This window comes from Maylandia zebra, linkage group LG7 (genome assembly GCF_041146795.1).
Source record: "Maylandia zebra isolate NMK-2024a linkage group LG7, Mzebra_GT3a, whole genome shotgun sequence".
In the NCBI taxonomy this organism is placed as follows: Eukaryota; Metazoa; Chordata; class Actinopteri; order Cichliformes; family Cichlidae; genus Maylandia; species Maylandia zebra.
The window spans coordinates 32,018,222-32,040,016 of NC_135173.1; the positions used below are offsets into that span (position 1 = coordinate 32,018,222).

Below are 21,795 nucleotides of genomic sequence, written 5' to 3' on the forward strand. Positions count from 1 at the left end.
AAGATCCCCTCCCTGTTACTTGCAAATGTTAATGCTTCGTATTGTTTAAACAGGTGTCTTATAAACATGTTTATCCTCCATATATAGTAGGCTGTAAACATGTTTATTCCTAGTTAAAGCTAAACATTTTAACATCATAGTCTATGGGGACCGAGTCACTTTTGAACCTCAAGTAGCCATTTGAGGAACTGGAGCTTTATCTTCAGCCCGAAAGGTTGGAGTCTGGATAAAATATGAAGATACCACTAAATCTTAAATTCCGCTTTGACATAAGAAAAAGAGGCTTCTCTTGTTAGAAACTTTTATTTCGCCTCTACGACCTCTTTTTTTTTTGAGCCTCTGTCCAAAATAAGCTTTTTCACCTCCACATAAAGCCAGCCTCCCTTGTAATTGAAAGTGGGTGGGACTTGTGTGTTCCTCTCACTGACATCATTAAGATCCAAGAGGAGAAAAAAATCTAATAAACTGTGTGTTTATTAAATTAAAGCCTGAGCTTTTGGCTCAAGTGGATTATTTGTTCACACACTGACCTTGTTATTTGAAACATTAGCCATCTTTATTGGGAACATACATAACTGAAAAAGGATATGTATGAGCGAAAAAAACCCACAATCGCACAGACTGTATTTTGTATTTTTTGTGATAAGAAGCTACAGCCTGACTAGCTTAAACAGGACTGAGGTTGAATTGGGAGAAACTGGTGAGACTCCGGGCTTACAGCAGAGTCATGAGTGAAAAACCAGAGGAATGCACTCGCCCTCCATCATTATGAAAGAGCTCTCTGAATCACCACCATTAAAAGCCTCATTGTTGCTGTGAATGTGAAGCTAATTGGACTAACCCTGTGAGAGGGAGCTGACGACTTCTCCGGGCCCCGTTAATTTGAGGAGTCGCAGCTGGCTACTCATGTGTGCCTCACTTCCAGCCTTTAATTTAGCGCCACAGAAAGCTGCATAAAACAATACAGGGGGAAAAAAAGGGGGACGAGAGATCCCAAAATTAGCGTGGAAGAGATGATCTTGTAGTTTCTATGCCAAAAAGATTTAAAAAGGCTAATTTAAAGGCACTTTTCATGCCAGAAAGCAATCAGAGCCGAGAGCCTGGAAGGATCAGAGAGCATGTAAAAAAAGTTTTAATTTGAAGGGACACAGAAAAGAGGAATCCGAACGTTTTTATGGCTGAAAACAATGTAAGTCTTCGCTCTTGTATTTTATTTTTTTATTTTGTTTCAGACAACTATGGAGACCACAAACTGCTGGCTGCCTGGAGCCCACAGGAAAAAACAACCCTCCCTTTTAATTAGACCAGCTCACCAGATTAGGCCTCATTAGGCTGCAACACTGGAGTGCAGCTAAAGCCCGCGTAGGCCTCCAGCGCATCCCACTTTAATTGCTTCTGTAATGGCCTCAGCTCAGGCCTTTGAAATCCCATTCCTGTGGGTAATCAGCCATGTTTGTCTGAGAACCACAAGCGTTTCTCCCCTACTTACCCCTCAGTCTCAGGCAGCCAGAGCTAGCTCTTTAGCCCAATCACACACTTGTCACATGTGAGTCGAATGACTGAATTATTATTATTATTATTATTAGTTCTTCTGAAAGAACTCCAAATACTCAAGAATCAACAGAGAAATGATGGTTTGTACTGCAGCAGAGAGAATGTCAGCACAATGAAAACACGTCAGTATAAAGAGTAAAAATGTGAACAGTACTGCAGTAAACATTTAAACTACACAGTATATGTCACTGCAGCTGAGTAATCTTTCCAAACACGGTTACTGCATGAAGCTTAAACATGTTCCAGATGATACTTCTTTCATACAGCATCCTAGGAAAAAGGTACATCATGGGTGCTGCCGTGCTACGCCCAGTAGCAGCTGTGCTCCTAGTTGATCTAAGAGAAATTTTTACCTGTGTAGAAATGACTATGTTTCTAGAATCTTGACTTTCTTGTTTCGCTTATGTACTGAGAAAAAATTTAACTTCAAACTACAACATATAAAAAATATCTACAGAGTGCTTGAGGATGACTGTTTGTGCAGTTTGACATTAAAAACAAAGAACTAACTGAAGCTTGGTTAGGCTGCTTTGTGATCATGCCAACAAACATACTGCCCAACCACTTCTGAAGGACTGCCCTTCAGAAACAGAAGGTCCAGACTGCAGGGCGATGAAGCTTCTGTGGCTGAGGTGGCCATATTAGGGATATTCTCCCTCTGACATCACACGGATCCAAGAGCAGAAAAACCTGTCTGAAAGTGAGTATTGAGCGGTTTTAGCTGCTGTTTTAGCTCCTCCCATCCTTCTGTTGTCCCACGTAAACAGATGTAGGCGGAACTGATTCCATTTTTATGACATTGCAAAGATCCTAGAGCAGTAAAACCTCTCTGAAACTGAGTATTTAGAGCATCCTGAAGCCTAAACTATCTTATTTTGGTCCATAGTGCAGCATCGCTCAAACAAGTCCACCCTTTCAACTTTTTTCTGATTGGCTGGACCATGTAAAGAGAAGTGGGCAGGGCTCATTCCATCATCATGACATCACACAGAGCCAGAAATAGAAAAACAAAACAGTGAAACACTGTATTTTTACCCCCCCTTCCCATTTCCTTTTGATTGGCTGAGCCACATAACGAAAATTAGGCAGGGTTCATCTACTCTGTATGACATGAACATCGAGGGCAAACATGATAGGAGATAAATATCAAAGCCTGCTTTAATATTTCTTTAAATACAGTTTCCTAAATCAATAAAGAATGTTAGCATTTTTACTTTGTTGTTATCATGTTTACTGGAGATGAGGCAACAAAATTAAAAAATGAAACTGTGGCACAGATTGTGGTTAACTCAGACTGTCAGATGAGTCTTTATTCAAATAATCAGTCTTAGCTGTTTTATTAATCGCCATCAGCACACGGAGACAGGTGGAATCAACTTTAGCGCACTATAACTTTATCCTACAATGGTTCACATGGTAAAGCTTCCACAGCACTAATGCCATCAGTACAACAACAACAACATAAACATTGTTTTGCTAAAAGAGTATTACCTTCACACTCTTAATTCTTCTTAGTAGAAGGAAAAGTTGGACTTGGCCACTGCCATGTCACCCACTGTTGTAACTTTAACTTTATCATTCTTTGGCCTCCGCCATGTTGGTTTTCTGGAGCTGGAAGTGACCATATTTGGAGGAGAAGGTGCTGTGCCACGTTGTCAGCTAAAAGTGAGCAAGCCAGTTATTTTAAGCCTCAATAAAATCCAAACAGCTATAAACAAATGAACCCCACCGTACACCTGTTATTTAGGAGAAAACTGCTTCAAAGTTGGACATTATAACATGGGAGTGTATAGGGACTGACTCACCTTGGGAGCCAGGAACTGCACATATGCATAAGCTGATGTTTTATTCCACAACAGAAACTCAGTGATAGTAGCTTCTTCCTGAGAACAGGAAGAATTAAAAATCAAAGCCAGTCTTTAATAAAGTAAGTTAAATAAAGGGTCCGTCCTTGTTTTTGACACTACAGTCAAAAGACGACTGTTCTTGGTTTCCATTTGTAGTCATTTATATATATATGGCAGTACATCTCCCTTCACATATAGAACAGAGCAGGTATCAATGTCAGCAGATATGACACTGAAAAAGTCAGAAACTGCATTAAAAAGAGAAGCTCAGGTGGAGGTGGGTTGCAAAGCAGCTTGCACAGACTAAAACAGGTCATACAGAGTCACTGATATGAGACATGTGGAGGAGAACGAGCTGATTTAACTGGGAAAAGACAGTCTTAAAATTCATGGAGAAATCAATCCCATTGTCTGTGACATTCACACTGCCACTAGGGAGCAATTTCTCTTCACTAACTCGCTAAAATGTGAATATTTCACAGAGAAGTACACGTCTTTAAGTCAGTACAGATGTTATGGTGTCCAGGTGTCTCTCAGCGTGTCGAAGGAAACGTCGAGTAGCTAAAATGACAACACAACAGACCCAAACGAGTTTTACTCAAATATGTGGTCAAATATAGTTCACCTCCTGCAGGAGTCACATTGCTTTCATTGTCTTCTCCTCATTCAATGTCCACAGTAACTGGCTGGCTGGGAAAATTAAAATCACACAAATGGGACAGTTCCACTTTTCCTCTTTCAGCCAGGCCACAGCTAATCAGTGAAATCCCAACAGACCTCTTTCAGATTTTACTCCTCGTCATCTTCAGAGTCTGTTGGGAAGTTAAAATCTGAACCAGCGGCAAGGGTCCACGAGATCAGAGGGAGGTTGACCAGCGGTGGGATTTACAGCGAGGGGGAGAAGGTGAAGAGGAAAAAGGTGAGGGAGAAGGCACACATTTGGTTTTCCATCCTCTTCCTCAGCAGACCTGTAGATGGTAAAGAGAAGAGGTTATAAACCAAACCAATCACCAGCTTGGATAAACATCCATGAGTCTGCATTAAAGTTAAACTGACTGGAAAACAACAAAACAAAATTCCAATCCACTGGATTGGTCTGTTTCATTTTCATTAAGAACTCTTTTTTATCTGCATGCTGTTAGTCCACATAAACTACTTCCAGGTGCAAACACCACATTTTGAATCATCTCCAGATCTTCTCCCCAACACGGAGAAAATTACTCTCAGCTGCTGATGAAGCAACTTTTGACTGAACTATCAACCTCTATTTAAGCCTCTGAAAAAAGGGGGATGGAGCAAAAAATACTCGCCAATTCATCAGCAGTTAAGCTCACATTTTTGCTTCATGAAAATCTTCCTGAATGAAAATGATGTCACTGTTCAAAAAAGTCTTAGTCCAGAAACTGCCTCTCACCTTCTGGTCAGACATGATGTTGTTGCCCTGCAGTGGAGTTGAGTGTCCGCCGAGCAGGCCTCCTCCCGGCCGGTCGTGCTCACAGAAGATTGTCCCGTTGACATAGTGGAAGCGATCGCCGGGAACCAGGCGGTTCCTGCATGTTGCACATGTGAAACACTAAAGAAAAACAAATAAATTGGATTAAAAGTTTCACCGGTCTGAAAAGATGAAAACATGTAAGGTTGACAACGCTGGACTGGTAGAAGATCACGCTCACCTTCAGGTGGTAAACGCTGCCTTGTGCTCGCATCACCATCTCGCTGGCAGGTATAGACTGTCCACAAGCGCTGCAGGCTCCACTGTGTCCAAACAGCCTGCACATGAAACCAAACAGTCATGCATCAACACAACAGCCATAAAGCAGATGTCGTGGGTTCTCAAATCCCATCTCTACTATTTCAGGTACCTGTGAAATGTTGAAATGTTAAGACATAAGTTCAATGCCACCAAATACGTCAAGATATCTTAATGCCAGAAAAAAGTTGCCATCACAGCAGTAAATGTCAGTTTTTCTACATGCTGATGTAGTAAAGGAAAGAAATCTGTCAGATGAGTCTTTGGGCTTCAAGTGTAAGAAATAATGTATAAAATTACAGAAAAGACTCCTATAGTTATTATAAAACTGAAGGTTTTACTGTAGAATAACCTATGACCTCCTTCATATTTTCAAAAGCAGTCCAGCAGGCCGGATTAGAGTCTTTGTGAGGCAGATTCTGGCTTCCAGCCCTTATGTTTGACACCCCTGCCTTATATAAACACAGCATGTTGGCACCACTGAAGCTTGGGCAGAAGGGTAATAACAAAAGTTTGTGATTAAAGCTGTAAATGGTTTTAAGTCTTCATGCATCAGTTATATATAGTCTGTATTTAGCACCCATAAAAGGTCCAATGAGAGGGTATCGGCTCCGGGTCGTTTCAGTGTGGCGGCACACAGCAGCCGGTCCTCATCAGTCTGAACCTGGAGGAAGGTCAGTGCCTGTGTTGAACCTTTAAAGGAAGCTGCTGTCATCATTAAAGCTACACGTGAAACCCCGCGATACTCACTTGACCACTTTGGCGTCTCTCTCTTTCTCCCTCTTTCTTTGTCTTCCCCTTTCAATGACTCCACAGAGTAATGAATTTTTTATCTTAATCCAAACAGTCATTTAATGAGTGTGCCTGAGAGGATCCCTGTCCTCCTTAATTAACCCTCAGACACACACACACACACTCCTCCCGAGTCTCAGTTAAGGCTCATCTTTCTTTAGCAGCATGACGAATCTAAGGACTCGACCCCAAACCAGACCTTAGGTAAGTCCACCTCAGCTCAAGGTTTGGATAATTTAGCCATGGCTTTCCTGTCTGTTGGTCAGTGTCTGTAGCTTTGAGTTCATGGGATGGATGGCGGTTGGAGGTCCTCCCCACTCAAACACAAATTAGCCGAAATCCACTGTAGGACTATTTATACATATTTTGAGCTCTTTATTTGCACTCCTGCCACAGAACGGAACAAACGGCTGCCAAGCGAGAAATCTGAGGCGGCTGTAATTCTGGAGTGGCACTGGAAGTCCAGAGTGGATTTAAATCAGACGTTTCTTCAGCTCGTTTGCGGCTGGAAACACACGCAGGGTTTTTTTTGTTTGTTTTTTTGTGAAAATTAGGTCTGGTGTCAGGTGCCAAAAAGCTAGCACTTGAACATCAGTACAAAATGGCCACATGATGCTGTGAACATTTGGCTTTCAAGCCAATCAAAATGTACGCTGGTTCTCAAAAGCCATCAAAGCAGGAGAGCTTTCACACTGACTGGACTGCTTCTCAAGTGCTCCATCACTGCTGATTGGGCCAAAAATAAGAGGTATTGGTGGAGTTAAAAGCACACATGACTTCAATTTCCACAAGAGTAACAAAAGCCATGAGCTGAATTAAAAAAAAAAAAAAAATCTATTCAAAAGCATTCAGCCAATCAAAAAAGGCAAAGTAGGAAGTGACTAGACCAGGGCGATATGACAAAAAATATTTATCACGACATACATTTGAAAATTTGCAATAACGATATAACTGACGTAGAGCTGGGCGATATAAGATTTTTTCATATCACGATATGTTTTTTCATTTCAGGCGATAACGATATATATCACGATATAAGCCAAATAACTATATTTGTAAGATTTAAATGTGCCGTTGCTCACAAGTAAAATGTGAAATAATCAGCAGCTTGTTTTTATTTAAATATTTGTTTCCCATAATAAGTTCAACAGGGTAGATGTACTTAAGAAACATGAGACTTTTTCAGATAAATAAAGGCAAATATTTCAAACTACACAAAAGGCAGCCGCTAAAGCGTTTAAGTTTCAAAATAGAACAAACGAAACAGACTAAATTGTCAATTCCACTTAGAAACAAAATATTAATTCTAAAAATAAATCTTAGTTTGTTTTACAGAAGAACAGACAAAACTGGCTAACTTTTGTCAATATCAAATAAACTGAGAACTAAAAGGAAATTCTCAATCTCTCCTTGTTGTATAGCTGAGCTTTTCAAACAGTTTTAACAGTTACTTTAGTCTGACAAAAGCCGAATGACGAATTAGCGCTTCCAGTCAGAGACTGAGGCTACGTCCACACGTCCACGGGTATTTTTGAAAACGGAGATTTTCCGTGTTCGTTTTAAAAAATAATCCTGTCCACACATAAAGGCAGAAATGAAGGAAAACGCTGCTATGAACATGCCAAAGCAGCAGGTGGCGCTAGATTCCTAACCGTGCAGAAATGTTGGCCAATCAGAAGTCTAGAAGCCTCGGTGGGAAAAAGTAAACAAAGCTGGGGCATAGAAGCAGAGCCGAGTCGTATGTGTGGACGGACAGTAACTGTGTGTATATGTAAGCATTTAAACACTGCAGAGAGTAGAATTAACAGTAACAGTATTGTAGAAATTCATTTCACCGAAACAATAACGTGGCGCACAGTGTGACGTCAAAAAATGCGCACACCTTTGACGCTGCGTTTTCTCCATTTTTCTAGTCCACACGTAAATGCAAAAACTGAGTTTTCGAAAATATCCACCATGGCCGGAGTTTTTAAAAATCTTCGTTTTCAGTGACCAAAACGCCGTTTACATGTGGACGAAAGGTGCAAACGCATAGAAAAATCTGCGTTTTCAAAAATACCCGGGTACGTGTGGACGTAGCGCATGCACCAGTTTATTGTATGTCCAGACTTGCTTTCGGCACAATTTACAGTGAACGCTACTGTTTTTTGTCAGACTTGAAATAGCCGAAATACCTTCACACTACGGAACTTCTATGGCTCTTCCGTTCGACAATCTCTCCGGCATTGGAACCATCATCTGTTTTCTCTTCGGTCACGCTCGGTTGATTTTTCTAGTCGGCACACTCATTTCCTCCATTACCCGGGCGGTACGGTGGCTGGCTGCTTCCCAAACAAATACACATGTGCGGCTTGGCACTTGTGCTGTACGTATCAAGTCACGTGACGTGACGCTGCGGCTGTGATTGGTTGATTGGTTCGGCTCTGCGCTACTTAATTTGGATTGGCTGACCTTTTTTTTTTTTTTTTTTTTTAAAAGAGGACAAGAGCGGCGAGGTCTATCGCGATAGTTTAATTTTTCTATCGAGAAAAAGTTATATCGCGATACATATCGTTATTGTTCTATCGCCCAGCTCTAAACTGACGATATAATTGACACTAGACAAAATGCTTTACAACTCCACAACTTTATTAGTGCAAAAAACCCCAAAAACATCAATGTATTTTCACTTAAACAAGCAGCTGTTTTTTATGTGCATTAAAGTTATATAAAAAATTAACAGTGCAAATGCAAAATCCTTGCTGACAGTTTAACCAAAAGGCATTTCCAGTGGAAACTGGCTGACAGATCCTCAGCATAACCATGTATAATATCCACAAAACTTAAAAAGTGGTTATACACACACAATACGGTAATATTATGTTGAAGCACAGTACGTATCACTCTGCGAGGCTCCTGCCTACGATAGCCGCAATGCTCCGACAGTCCATCAAGCGGTGCGGGTTCGTAGCTTAGCAAAGTCGTACTGAAACATTTGACAGATTTTCGAGCGCCGTGTACGACATAAAATCGTTTCGAGGTCAGTAAACACAACCAGAATTCATACATAAGGCACACAGGATTATAAGGGGCACTGTCGATTTTCAGAAAAATCAAAGGATTGATTTTAAGTGTGCCGTCTTTTCCAAACAACACGTAATAACGACGGCCCGCTAGCATGCTCTACCAAAAATAGTGCTTTGTTGTGTATCTGACGGGCGAAAGCTAAACCAGTTCCACACCACTGAAGTTGTAGCATTTTTACAAACCAATTTTGGTTCATCTGTTTCATTTAACGATCTGCTTTCGCCCTTCTCATTCTCTGTCGCCGTCATGCTTTTTCCGCCATGTGCATATGAAAACAAAGGCACTGCACATGTGTGTTTTACCCATATTATATCACAATATTTTATTTTCTTATCGTTTGCCCGACATTATACCGGTATTACTGTGAACAGTATGATATGGCCCAGCCCTAGAAGTGACATCACAAAGCAGCATTCATAAAACAAAACGTAGCTCATGGGATCACTAATCTTATTTTGGACGAACCACAGTAAAGTCTTGACCACTAGAGGGTGCTACAATGACCAGGAATCATAGACTGTATATAAAAAATGGACACTGCCAACATGCTAGCTTGCACTGCTTTGAGGTTTTGTATTTTGAAGCTTGAACGGGCACATTCCAAAAACATGTATAGTTACTAACAACGAGAGAATAGTGATAGAAACCAAAGGTATTTTTGTAGAAGGCTGTAAACATGTTTATTTCTGCTCTAAAGTTAGACACATTGACACAGGAGTCTATGGGGCTGATTCAGTGCCTGAGCCAGCCTCAAGTGGTCACTAGAGGAACTGCAGGTTCTAACATGAGAAGCCATCACATCTCAGCACCTGAGCTTCCTGAGACCAAACTGGTGTATCGACTTGGCACACGTTCCCGAAGCTGTCAAAAAAACAAAAAAAACAAAAAAAAAACAAAAAAAAAAAAAAACCCAGCATTCAACAACTGAAGAGCTCCCTGTTAGTTTAGAATCATAGTTTGATTGTGACTCGACTGACCAGTCTGTTTTGTAAAAGGCAGATTTTTGCCTTCAGTGAAGCCTTTTTCAGTTTGGATGAGTTTGAATGAGCTTAATCATGAGCCAGTCATGAATGCATAGGAACCTGTGAGAGTCCAGCTTCTAATTTGGAGTCACACCAGTGCAAAAACCGCATGAATACTAATCAGGGACATTTATATGCACCTGCATAAACATCCCATTTTATGGCTGGATCGAATGTGGAATTTCCTCCAACACACTGCAGACCTCTCATGATTATTCAGTGTATCTTATTGCAGATTGTGGCGTAATCCGACCGTACAGTCAGAGCTTTATTTATTTCATGAGAGGCTGCTGTATTATTACTGGCCTGATGCACAAAGTCTGCTGTGTCTCAGGGTCCTCCTCAGCAGCTTTCCAGATCCAGCCCTCAGTTTTTCCTAGAGATGCCCACAAAACCCCTGCCTGCACCTCCCTCACACACACTAACACACACACACGTTTCACGTTTCTGAAAAGCCTTACCTGATGTAGTCGTTCTTGCAGAGGATCATGCCGCCTTTGCTGTAGCAGGTACTGCTGTACTCGCCCAGCTGAGCGTGGCAGCAGGAGCACTTGAGGCAGCGCGTGTGCCAGTACCGCTCCATCGAGAAGAGCAGGAAGCGGTCCGCGATACGACCCCCGCATCCTGCACACGACCTGCCCGCTGTCCCGCCGCCGCTGCCCATCACCGCTACTGTGGGTGCCTCCACCCTGCTGTTCACCATCGCCACTGGAGGGTAAAAGGAAAGAGGAACCATTAGAGGTTAGATATAAAAAAGGTGTCAAAGATGAGACCAAATAAAAGCGTGTCAGTGATGTTAACTCCAAACCTGAGGCTGCGACTCACTTTCTAATATTAATAATTACTTTCAGATTTTGAAGTTGTTGCCACCTAACTGATGATCAGTGTGGGACAGCATGGCAGGGTGAGAAAACCAGGATTGGACTGGACCATGATATTTTTCTAAACTAGCTGTAAATGCTTCTTTTCTACTCGAGCACTTAGAGCACATTATACAACATGTCTCATTCACCCACACACGCAAGCACTTTTCTCTACACACAAGTGCTTTCCATCCAGCATTCACACGCATTCACACTCCAATGAGCGAATCAGGACCAACTCTGGGTTTGGTTTCTTTCCCAAGGATACTTGATCGAAATACCGACCTTCTGATTGGTAGATGACCTGCTCTACCTCCTGTGCCACAGCTGCCTCTTGTTGTATAACCACCAGAAGCCCTCTGACACACCAACTGTCAACTAATGACATATTTCTTCTCCTCCAAACAACGCTAAGTTGAATATTTTTCTGTAGCCACAGTTTTTAGTGTTTGTACTTAGTTTGGAGACTAAGTTGGGTATCTGGTATCTATCTATTGGATATCTATTAGAGAGGAGGGTGGGAGCTCAGAGTACAGACGCTGCTCCTCAAGACCAAAAAGAAATGCATGGAAGGAGATGCTGGGGTAGACCCAGGGTCTACCCTCAGTTTGAGAGGAGCTTGACAGGTTGAAGGGAGGTCTGGGCCCACTTATGGAGTGAGACTTTTACCTGAATAATTAAAGGCTCATAAAACAGTGCATGAGGCAGGAGCATATCCTTGAATATGAATGTAATACACAAACATAAGAACGATCCCCAAACAAGCTCAAAGATGGTAAAACAAAACCACACACACTCTTCTGAACCTGATAAACGAGCCCCGTGAGCAGGGAATCTGTGCAGGATCTGGGCCTTGATTTAATTCTTTCCTTCATCATCTCTTTTTAAACATTACGGAAACACATGTACCGTCGGGCAGCATTCAGCATATTCCTCCTCACTCTCGTTTTTCCATTACAGAACTGAGCTGATTTCATGCACAGCTGGGAATAATATTGCTTTTGAGTACAACCACAGCAGTGTGTGTGCCGCTCAGCAATGAGTCAGCAACACTGCCTCTTCAGCCGCTTCCATGATTTATAATTAGGGCCAACAACAACATAAAATAATTGCAGGGCTAGATTTCATTTTCCAAATGAGCAACAGCAGCACAATTTGTCCTCCAGAGCGTCTAATTTCAGCAAGGGCATGTTTAGCTTTACGACTAGCCTTCCCACAAGATCATTTGAGATTGCAGCAAGCAGCAGCTGGTCCTCTGCGGCGAGGCGGGCTGCCCTCAATACCCTCATTTTCTAGAGTAGACACCTGGCTCTAATCAACCACAGGAACACCATGTTAAGAAGCCCAAGGCTACGTTCAAACCACAAACAGCCACACGCGCTGGGACCAAACCTTCTTATTAGTGACGGCTCAGTCATGAATGAGTCAATCCTCTGAATGAGAAGTGAGGCCATTTATTTAATCCACAAATGAAACCTTTACATTTGAAATGGGTGAAAACTCGAGCTCATCGTTTTAGCCTTAAATTCTCCTCGAGGTGTTTAAACAGCTTGTAGTGCACAGCAGGACAAACCACAGACACAAAGCGTGACTAAATCCGACAACTTTTTCTACCAGAAAGACATAAAACTAAACAGTGCACAGTCGGGGGTTTGCATTCAAATCTGTGGACCTGGGCTCTGTGCTTCCCTCTCTACTTCCTGCCATGAATCTCCTGTTCCAAAGCTGGATTTTCACATTAAACACGTCCAAAATTTCAAATAATGAGCTCAGTGTTTCTACAAGTAATCCCTGTGAGCGGAACACTCATTTGTCACTGTTTTTTCTACTCTTGGCTCTGTTTGATGTCAGACCTTACACATATGGGTTTATGAGGGGCAGCCAATCAGAAGAAAGCTTGCTTAAAGGGGAAGGATGCAGAATAGCTTGTTTTAGACAAGATGAACTGAAGGCCCAGTATAAGATAGGGTTATTTTGAACTGTGAATCATGCAAAGCTGCTTTATTAGAGTCCAAAAATAGAATTAAAGAAGCTGGAAATGAACCGACGGGTCCTTCTTCATGTGTCTGCTGACAATGAAAGACAAGAATGATTACATAAACCTGCATCACTGGTATACTTTAAATTCACTTTGTATATAATCAGTACATTGCCCTGATATTTGGGGCTACATGGGCTGCAGTTCTTCAAATGCCCACTTGAGGTTCCTGTGAGTCAATCCCCATAGACTCCCATGTTCAAATTCAACAGCAGAAATAAACTGCTTTGGTCTCCATCCATCCATTCGCTTCCGCTTATCCTTTTCAGGGTTGCGGGGGGCGCTGGAGCCTATCCCAGCTGTCGTAGGGCGAGAGGCGGGGTACACCCTGGACAGGTCGCCAGTCTGTCGCAGGGCCAACACACAGGGACAGACAACCATTCGCGCTCACATTCACTCCTAGTGGCAATTTGGATTATCCAATTAACCTATCCCCACAAGCTGCATGTCTTTGGACGGTGGGAGGAAGCCGGAGTACCCGGAGGGAACCCACGCAAACACGGGGAGAACATGCAAACTCCACACAGAAAGACCCCGGCCTGATGATGGAATTGAACTCAGGACCTTCTTGCTGTGCGGCAACAGTGCTAACCACCGCGCCACCGTGCTGCCCTGCTTTGGTCTCGATAGCTATTTTTCTCCTTCTTAGCCAGTTATCAGGGGTGTAAAAGCAAAAGACAGGGACGTGCCTGATGTGGTCATCTCAGAGAGACAGAAGCTACACCCACATGTGTTTACAAGTGGCACCCAATCAGAAGAAAGTAAAAGTAATCTCAACTTGGAGGCAATTAAAGTGACGTCCAATAAGTGTGAAGTATACTGATCATTGTCATAATGTAGCGCCAACTGTTATTAGCTACAAACTGATGGAAACTGAGCCATTTCCGCCTCAGTGGGCTTTTTCATCCAACCAGGATCAAAAGCATTTATAGCTGACCAACTCATTACTAAACCTATCCTGAAGTTCAACCTCTGACCTCACTCTCCCGTTAGCATAAATCCAAAAGGTCATCACAAGGTCAATAATTCTGGATCTGTTCCCACTTGGTGTTTTTAATGTGACCGTGTGCCTAAACATCTCTTTCTCCTCCTTCTGTCTCCTGTCTTTGGTGCCAGATTCCTCTGGGTGGCACATCACCAGCCGTGAAATCAATTAGCGGCCCGAGTCTGCAAAGCATAACAGCTCCCCTCCCACCCCTGTGAAATAAAGTGAAAACCTGTACATCGTCACGAGTTTGTCTCTACAGTGGCATCCAAAACACAACCCTGTCCTCTGGATATCATTCAGGTGGTGAATCAGACCTGACCGGCTCATATGCAGACTAAAAAGGATAAGAAACCTCAGTTAATGAGTCTGAAACCTTTAAAAGAACACACACACACACACACACACACACACACACACACACACACACACACACACACACACACACACACACACACACACACACACACAGCTCTTTAACCTGAAAAATGTCCAAACGTTCCCAAAACAAAACTGTGGAGCAGCGGCCAATGCAATCATCACACTAACACCTGTGTTAATTCGAGAAGATTCGAGACAGCTGCCAAAAACCTCTATGATACAATTCTTATCCAATTAAAATGCAAATCCTGCTTTTAATCATCTCCTGCAGCACACAAAGCCTCAGCGTGTCTCACTGCTGAGACGGGGACGTTTCAGGCTACAGATACTCAGATTTATACCCAGCAGGTCGTACGATATATTTGCAGAAAGTAAATATCTTTGTCTAAACAAAAGCTGCTTCTGTGTAAAGTGTAATTATGTTGCCATATTTACCAGGACGTTTGTCACATTTTGGGTTCAGTCATTGTGTTTTCATGAATGTTTTATCATCTTCTGGAATGTTACCAGAAGCTTTATTTTATAATTTCTGGATGCTTTATGGAAAATCTGCTTTGTTGTGTAATCTGGGCGTGATGTTTTTTTGTTTGCAAGTTATCTGAAAGGTTTTCTGGAAACATTGCAGTTCTGAAACATTTGTCATGCTTTGCTGTTGTGTTTTTGTATTCTCATAAAAGTTCTGGAATGTCGTGTTTCCTGAACAATTCTCTCGTTAGGTTTCTGTGTTGTTGTTATTTTCATATTTTCCTAATATTAATTACTTTTTTTAATGTTCCTTTTTGCAGAAATGTGATTTCTGAAACATATTTCTGGTTTTGCTGCTGTGTAACATGTACAGGACATGTGGTTTCCTGAACGTGTTTCCTGAAGTGGAACTTCTTCTGGAATGGCATTGTGATTTCGTAAAGAAGAAGGAGTGTTTTACAGATTTTTGCCTTGGTGCAGTCAGGTGGTTTTTATTTTCCCATTTTGTTTGCCGGAAATGTCATTTTGTCGTTTCCTGCTGAAAGCTTTCCCGTCTACTTCTTAGTTTCCTCTAAAGCCTGATAAAATGCTGCACAGACTTCCGATTCTTCCTTCCTGCACACGCAGGTCTGACCATGTCATTTCCAGCTCCACACTCACCTGTGTGGGCTTTACTTTCTGAGCTTCCCCTCGGGGTGTCAGCAGCAAACACTACGTGCTTTCAAACCGCTGCCGGTGAGCTCTGCTGCATGGCCGCTGAACCACCACAACACTCGCTGAAGCTTGGCTCTTCAAACGAGTCTTCATCTTCGAGTCTTTTTGGTCGGATGTTTGGCTCTGGTGTCAGACTGTAGTTAGTGGAATCTGACTGAAAGCTGGCCAGAACATCTGTGTGACTTCTCGGTGAAGCTGAGCGTCACACAAACATTATGATCACATCCAGCAAACTGAAATGTTCCCACCTTTGCTTTTTCTTTCTTTATTAGCAGCTCTTTAATCCTAAAGAATCGCCGGTAAAGGAATAGCTGCGTGTGATGGAGCAGTGAATAAACACAGGGGCTAATGAAGAGACACAAACTGGTGAATCAGATCCAGTTTCAGGCTGATTGGGTTGACAACAGCTCTTTTTTTTTTTTCCTGGCAGTTGACGGATGTTCCTCATATTAAGAAAAATCTTCGTTCTGTGCAGATTGGAGGACCTCAATTAGTCTAAAAGGAAAGGGTTTAAGAGTATAATGTGTCACAGGGCGTATCAGGTTATGGCTGATATGTCATCTAGTAATTCATCACAGTCCACAGGACTCCCAGTTTGAGTGGCTTATATTCCCTTTTAATCAATCTTTTTAATCATTTCTTTCACTCAGTGTTTCTTATTCCATTTAAATTGTGTTTGCCTGATTTTTTATTTTTTATTTAAGCACTTAATAGTTATTTGCCATTTAAGCTTGTGACCATCAGGACTGTATTTCAGCTTTTTACTGGTTCCAGCATTACCCCAGTCCTGACATCTCACCACTGGCTTCTTATTTGGTTTAGAGAAGACAGTGGTGAGATGTAAGGAAAGATTTGGGGGGGGGAAAGGAGCAAAGAAAGGAAATTCCAGTAGAAGAAAGGAGAGAACCTAAAGAAAGAAGAAAGGGGAAAACAAGGACACAAGCTAAGAAAAAAGGATAGATAACAAGGATAGAGGCAAGTAAGTAAGACAATAAGGGCAAAGTGAGGAAGGGATAGGTAAGGAAGAAAGGTAAAAATGCAGGATGGGGAAAAATAAGGACAGGGAAGCAAGGAACAAAGAAACAAATGAATGAAGAGAAAGGAAGGAAAATGGGGTATTCAAAAAGAAAGGAAAACAAGGAAGGAAGGATAGAAGAAAGAAAGGGGAAATAAAGGCGAGAATGAAGGCTTGATAAATGGAAGAAAAGCAAAACAACTAAGCAAGGAGGGAGGAGTGAATGGAAATGCAAGGAAGATAGGTAAGGAAGCACAATAGAGAAGAAAATAATGATTGACAGAAAGGACAAAAAAGGAATGAAGTGAAAGAGAAGAAAGTAAAGAAAGAAGAAAACAGGAAGGTAAAGTAAAGAAAGTAAGAAGAAAAGCTAGGGGAATAAGAGTAGAAGATGAAAAGGAAGGAAGAAAGAAGGAGGGTAAAAGGAAGGGTAAGAGTAAAAGACAGGATAGGAGGAAGAAATGAAAGAAAGAAACGGAACGAAGGACAGATGCCCTGAATGGTTTGCAGCCATTTTAGTGGCTGCTGGATGCTGACAGGACGAACTGTGCACGAGTTGTTTTATTCTGAAATTATGAAGTGCTTCCTTCCTTCTTTTTTCAAAGCAGCTCAGTGAAGCCTCCTCCACACTCTTCAGAGGTGTAATTAACAAATAAGCTGCTTTCAGTCTGAGGGGGTAAAAGTGACTAAACGAGCCCGAGCGAGGGCGCGCCGGTCACACAGATCCAGTTTCTTCTCCTGAGACTCTCACAGAGAGACGTGCCGTTTCATTAAAACAGGCCTCTTTTTAATTAACACAGAGGGCACGGGTTCGTGTGGCAGCAGCGATCCTGCTCGCAGTTTCAGTCAAATTAAAAAGACGCAGCTCTGCCGCAGAAGCAAGAGCTGATAGAAATATCCTTTTTAATAAAAATTTGGTCAAATTTATTCAGTCAGTCGCTCGTTTAGGAAAACAGTTTCAGAGACAACCTGCAGATTCTCCCACAGAGACTTTCCTGTGGTGCTGAGAGCTGAACAAGTACAGCTCAGATCACTTAAACACACCGACACACACACGCCTGTAACGACGTGATGAAAGTTCACTGCATGCAGCAGGTTTACTGTATATGAAAGAGGGACATGGCCACTGTGATGTCCCTCGTTAGTGAAGTCCTGTTCTGAGTATTTTCCCGCCTTTTTTGGCTCTTAATGGGACCTATAATTAACAACACGGTTTTTAATATGACCTAAAACCAAGATCATAAGTTCATCATGAGGATCTTGAGAGACACTGCGTCATTTTCGCACAGACTGTTTAATCAGAGCAGTCGCCCCCTGCTGGTCATTAGAAAAAACAGGTTTAAGCGGCTTCACTTTTCAATAATGTCTTTTTTATAAAGAGCATCGTTGACACCAACAGTGATGGATGAAGCATACATGCCAATAGTTTTTTACATTTATTGCAACTCTTGATTTTTAGTTATTTATTTTTAGGAGCTTTTCTGATCATTTGATTTTGATTCTTATTCATAAGCTTGTGTTTGTTATTTTTGTGAAGTCAGAATAAAAATATTTAGCTATAATAACTGAATTAAAGCATAAGTTTGAATGAACAAGTCAGCGGATATTTTACTTGAGCGTAATTTTCCTCTCTGAATGATTCATTACACAGAATTAAAAGTCATTCACTTACAGCAGAGGTCGTGAAACAGCTTTTTGAAAATGTGCTTTTGGGTATTCTCTGTTTAAACTCATTTATAAAACAGTATAATCATCAGGCAGTTAGGGCTGTTCGATATAACGATATATATCAGATGACGATATAAAAACGTCTGTCGTTTCATTTTACGCTATCGTTTGTTTCGTGGTGTCGCAAAATAAACTGTTTACGGAAATATTTTTCATTATTTTGATGGTCACTGTAGCGGCTATATTCATTTCTTAAAGTTCTCTCTTTCTCTTATATTTTATATAACCACACTACGGACGGACAAGCGCCTGTTTTTATGCGTTGTGGTTAGCAACAACGATGGTAACACCATCGCGTGTCCGCTTGTTTATGTTCCACATAAACCTTTCACAATTAAGCTCAAGATCCTGTTGAGACTTTTCAAAATAAACTGAATCACGTGAAAGAGCAGATTATTTACAGATGAGAAGTAAAAAAGAGCCGCCGGGTGCTAAAAAATAAACCTTAGACTCAAACGTTAGAACAGCCTTTTCCCCGCAGCACGCCGTGTAATAAATACTCACAAAGAAAACGGCGGCCGTTACAACTTATGTCTAAAAATGTATCGCTTCATGCGTCGGTTAAAACACTCGACTCCAGCTACATGACGTGGAAACGCTGGAAACACTTCCCGCAAGTCGAGCTGCCCGAGATTCACAGAATTTACAGAAAATGTTACATTTTTGTGATTTAAATCGTTATCGGGATGATAACGATTAAGAGCTCTAAATAGAGTGTGTGTAGTGCTGAGTTAGAGTACACTCGCCCACATCTGCTAACACATTTTTCTACAAGTTTTCCAATTTCTTTTGAAAGAAACAACAACAAACAAAAAAAAAACAAAACACAAAACATTTTTTAAACTACATTTACAAAACTGAGTGTTTGCTCAAAGTCACAAAATGTTTCATACCAGACACATAAACAAAGCCAGCCAAAATATTACCAGTGCCGAGCATTTATTACACGCTGCGGCATGAAAATGAAAAACACAGACTTCAGGACATGACGCCCGAGTCGTTCCAACCTACTCGGGCTGTTTTGTTCCATAAAAGTCACAATGTGAAGCAGAAACTCCAGAAACAAACCACAGGCCGGGTAAAACATCTGAAACCTGAAGTTATGAACCTTAAACCTGCACTCTTTATAATGACCAGCAGGGGGCGACCTGCTTCTCCTGCGATCTCCGACCCAACAACACTTTGTCCAAATTATTAAATCAATCAATAAATAAATTTACCAAAAATGATAAATAAATGATTTTTAATAAATTATGATGCAATTAAAGAAAAAAGGACGATAAAACAGAGGATGCTCATAGGCTAACGACTTGATTTCACCAAAATGATTATAGCAACTAACCCATGAGTGATGTCACAGTGGCTACTGCCATCTTTTATATACAGTCTATCATATCAACTATCTCTTGGCCTCTCAGGATGAACATTTTTTATTTGTTTTTAGTTTGAATCTGCAGTTGTGTTTAACAAAAAAGGTTAAATGAGATCTGAGATTGGTTTTAAAAGTGGGTGAATATATTAAGTTAGTGAGGACAGCAGTGTTATAGCATCTAAACTTAAATCCATGTGAACAGTCCTTTTTAAATAACCAAAAATGAACGTGTGTTCCTACAAGTCTGATGAGATATGATGTAAACACTTCTTATATCAAAGAGTAAGGTAGGACAAAGCAGATTCTCTGGTTCCACTTCATCACTTTGTGAACATAAATGAAGCAGCACATTCCTGTTTTCACTTCATATTTTTGTCATTTCATAGAATAAAAACGGGCGGATGAGCTTGGAAAGACTTTGGCTTCATGTCCTGGACCCTGCCTGTTGTAAATGTCATGCTGCAGTGTGAAATAAAGACTCGGTGTTGATGCTTTTCTGAGAATATCATGCGGTTTGGAGCAAAGATAAAACTGTGTTTGTGCGTTTGCTTGTTTCTGAAGAGTCAGAAGTTTTAAAAATGCTGTCTGAAAAGAAATGTGTCTGAGAAAGTGTAAATATTAAAGACAAAAACATCAAATCTGAGGCTTAAATCGCGGTAAATATTTCAGTCTGGTTTAATTTCATTCCGCTGACAGTAAAATAGTCCTTTCAGGTTCGTGAACTCACCTCCGCGCTTTGAACTTGAATCTCTCTGTTCGTCCACCTAATGTTTGTGCCAAAGGTCAAACAGCTGGGAACTTTTCGGCTCAGTATTCCTGTGAAGGAGCTCCTCTCCGCTCTTCTTCCATGCAGTCTTCTGCTTTTTTCTTGCAGATGTTTGAGCGCTCTCTCGCTCTCTCTTTCTTTTTCTCTCTCCTGCACCTACTGCGCTTTGTTCGCGCACTGAGCTGTTCACGGAGGAGCGCTCCTCCCCAATTTAAACCAGCCAGGCCACGCCTCCTCTGCGTCACGAAATGGGCGTGGTTCCTGCCTGTGGTCAGGAAGATGGATGACTGCTGATCTAAAATCTAAATATGCCATAATTATCTCCTGACTGTGACTGCAAACAGTCGTTTATTCACATGACGCTTTGCTTCAAGAGAGAAATTATTCTTCTTACAACAACAGGGATTTATTACTAAATAAAAACAGAATCAATAAATAACTCAAATCAGTTTAACTTAAAGAGTTAGGCTTTCTGCTCCAGATTTATTTATAATATTTATTTAAATCTAATTTTATTTATGTATTTATGTAGTTTAATGGGCGTGTTTCTAATTTATTGTTCGAATGTGAAGAGCCAATCCTGAAATAAAAGGAGTCCAAGAGGACCAAGAAACAAAGAAGGAAGGAAAGTATAAGAAGGAATGGAGAAGGATGCTAAGGGGAAGAAAGGAAGGCATTTAGGAAGAAGGGATAAAAGGATGTTAAAAATTAAGGAAATTACAGTTCAAATGGAAAGGACCAGGGGAGGAAAAAATTAAAGAGCAACAGGTAATGAATGAATGAAGGAAGGAAATTAGGAACATGGAAAATAAGGAAGAAAGAGAAAAGAAGGAAGGAAGAAAGGGTGACAGACGGACTCAAAAAGTAAGGAATATGGAAGGAAGGAAGGAAGGAAGGAAGGAAGGAAGGAAGGAAGTTGGGAACAAGGTAAGAAAGGAAAGTTTGAAGGGGGAATGAGAAAAAGGAGAAAAAGTAGAAAAGTATGAAGGACGGTATAGGAGCAAGAGAAATAAGGATTTAAGGATGAAAGTGAAAAGAAGGAAGGTAGGAAGGAAAAGAAGAAGTGAAATAAATTAGTAAGGAAGTAAACTGCATGTCTATTATATTTATAATTATTATTATTATTTTAAGTTCGTTTCACCTGTCTTTTATATACAGTCTATGGATGAGGGTAATTATGAACCTTTGGAATTAATTTCTGACTTTAAGTTTATTAAAAGTCTCCCCTCCTTCACTGAAGATTCATTAGTATATGCACAATAAGACCATGACAAGCCTCACATGTAACACCTCCTCTGGTAATAAGCCCACACATGATCCTGTTCTGAGGACGCTGGTGTTGTTGGAGGGGGGGATCTGTAGTGTGTGTGAAGCTTTTTAAACTAAAGGGGGGCTCCGGGGAGAGCAGCTCTAACCACAGTGTCAGTTCCCTGTCAA

The 21,795-nt window shown here is 41.2% G+C and overlaps 1 protein-coding gene across 1 annotated transcript; it reads right to left on the minus strand.

The window, feature by feature from the left end:
• Window positions 1-2,832: 2,832 nt before the first annotated feature.
• On the minus strand, window positions 2,833-20,540 carry lmo4a (LIM domain only 4a). Its single transcript, XM_004561896.5, has 5 exons — window positions 20,320-20,540; window positions 10,493-10,739; window positions 5,075-5,171; window positions 4,816-4,974; window positions 2,833-4,369 (listed from the first exon to the last, which is right to left on the minus strand). Exons 2-5 carry the CDS (start codon window positions 10,732-10,734, stop codon window positions 4,361-4,363), a joined length of 507 nt encoding a protein of 168 aa, XP_004561953.1. The 5' UTR covers window positions 10,735-10,739; window positions 20,320-20,540; the 3' UTR covers window positions 2,833-4,360.
• Window positions 20,541-21,795: the final 1,255 nt, after the last annotated feature.

Excerpts from the sequence above, each read along its gene's own strand:
- lmo4a (XM_004561896.5), bottom strand. The coding sequence starts at position 10,734 with ATGGTGAACAGCAGGGTGGAGGCACCCACAGTAGCGGTGATGGGCAGC. Across the intron at positions 5,172-10,492 it reads TGCAAGAACGACTACATCAG|GCTGTTTGGACACAGTGGAG; the intron begins GTAAGGCTTTTC and ends TTTCATGTGCAG. Across the intron at positions 4,975-5,074 it reads GCAGCGTTTACCACCTGAAG|TGTTTCACATGTGCAACATG; the intron begins GTGAGCGTGATC and ends GTTTTTCTTTAG.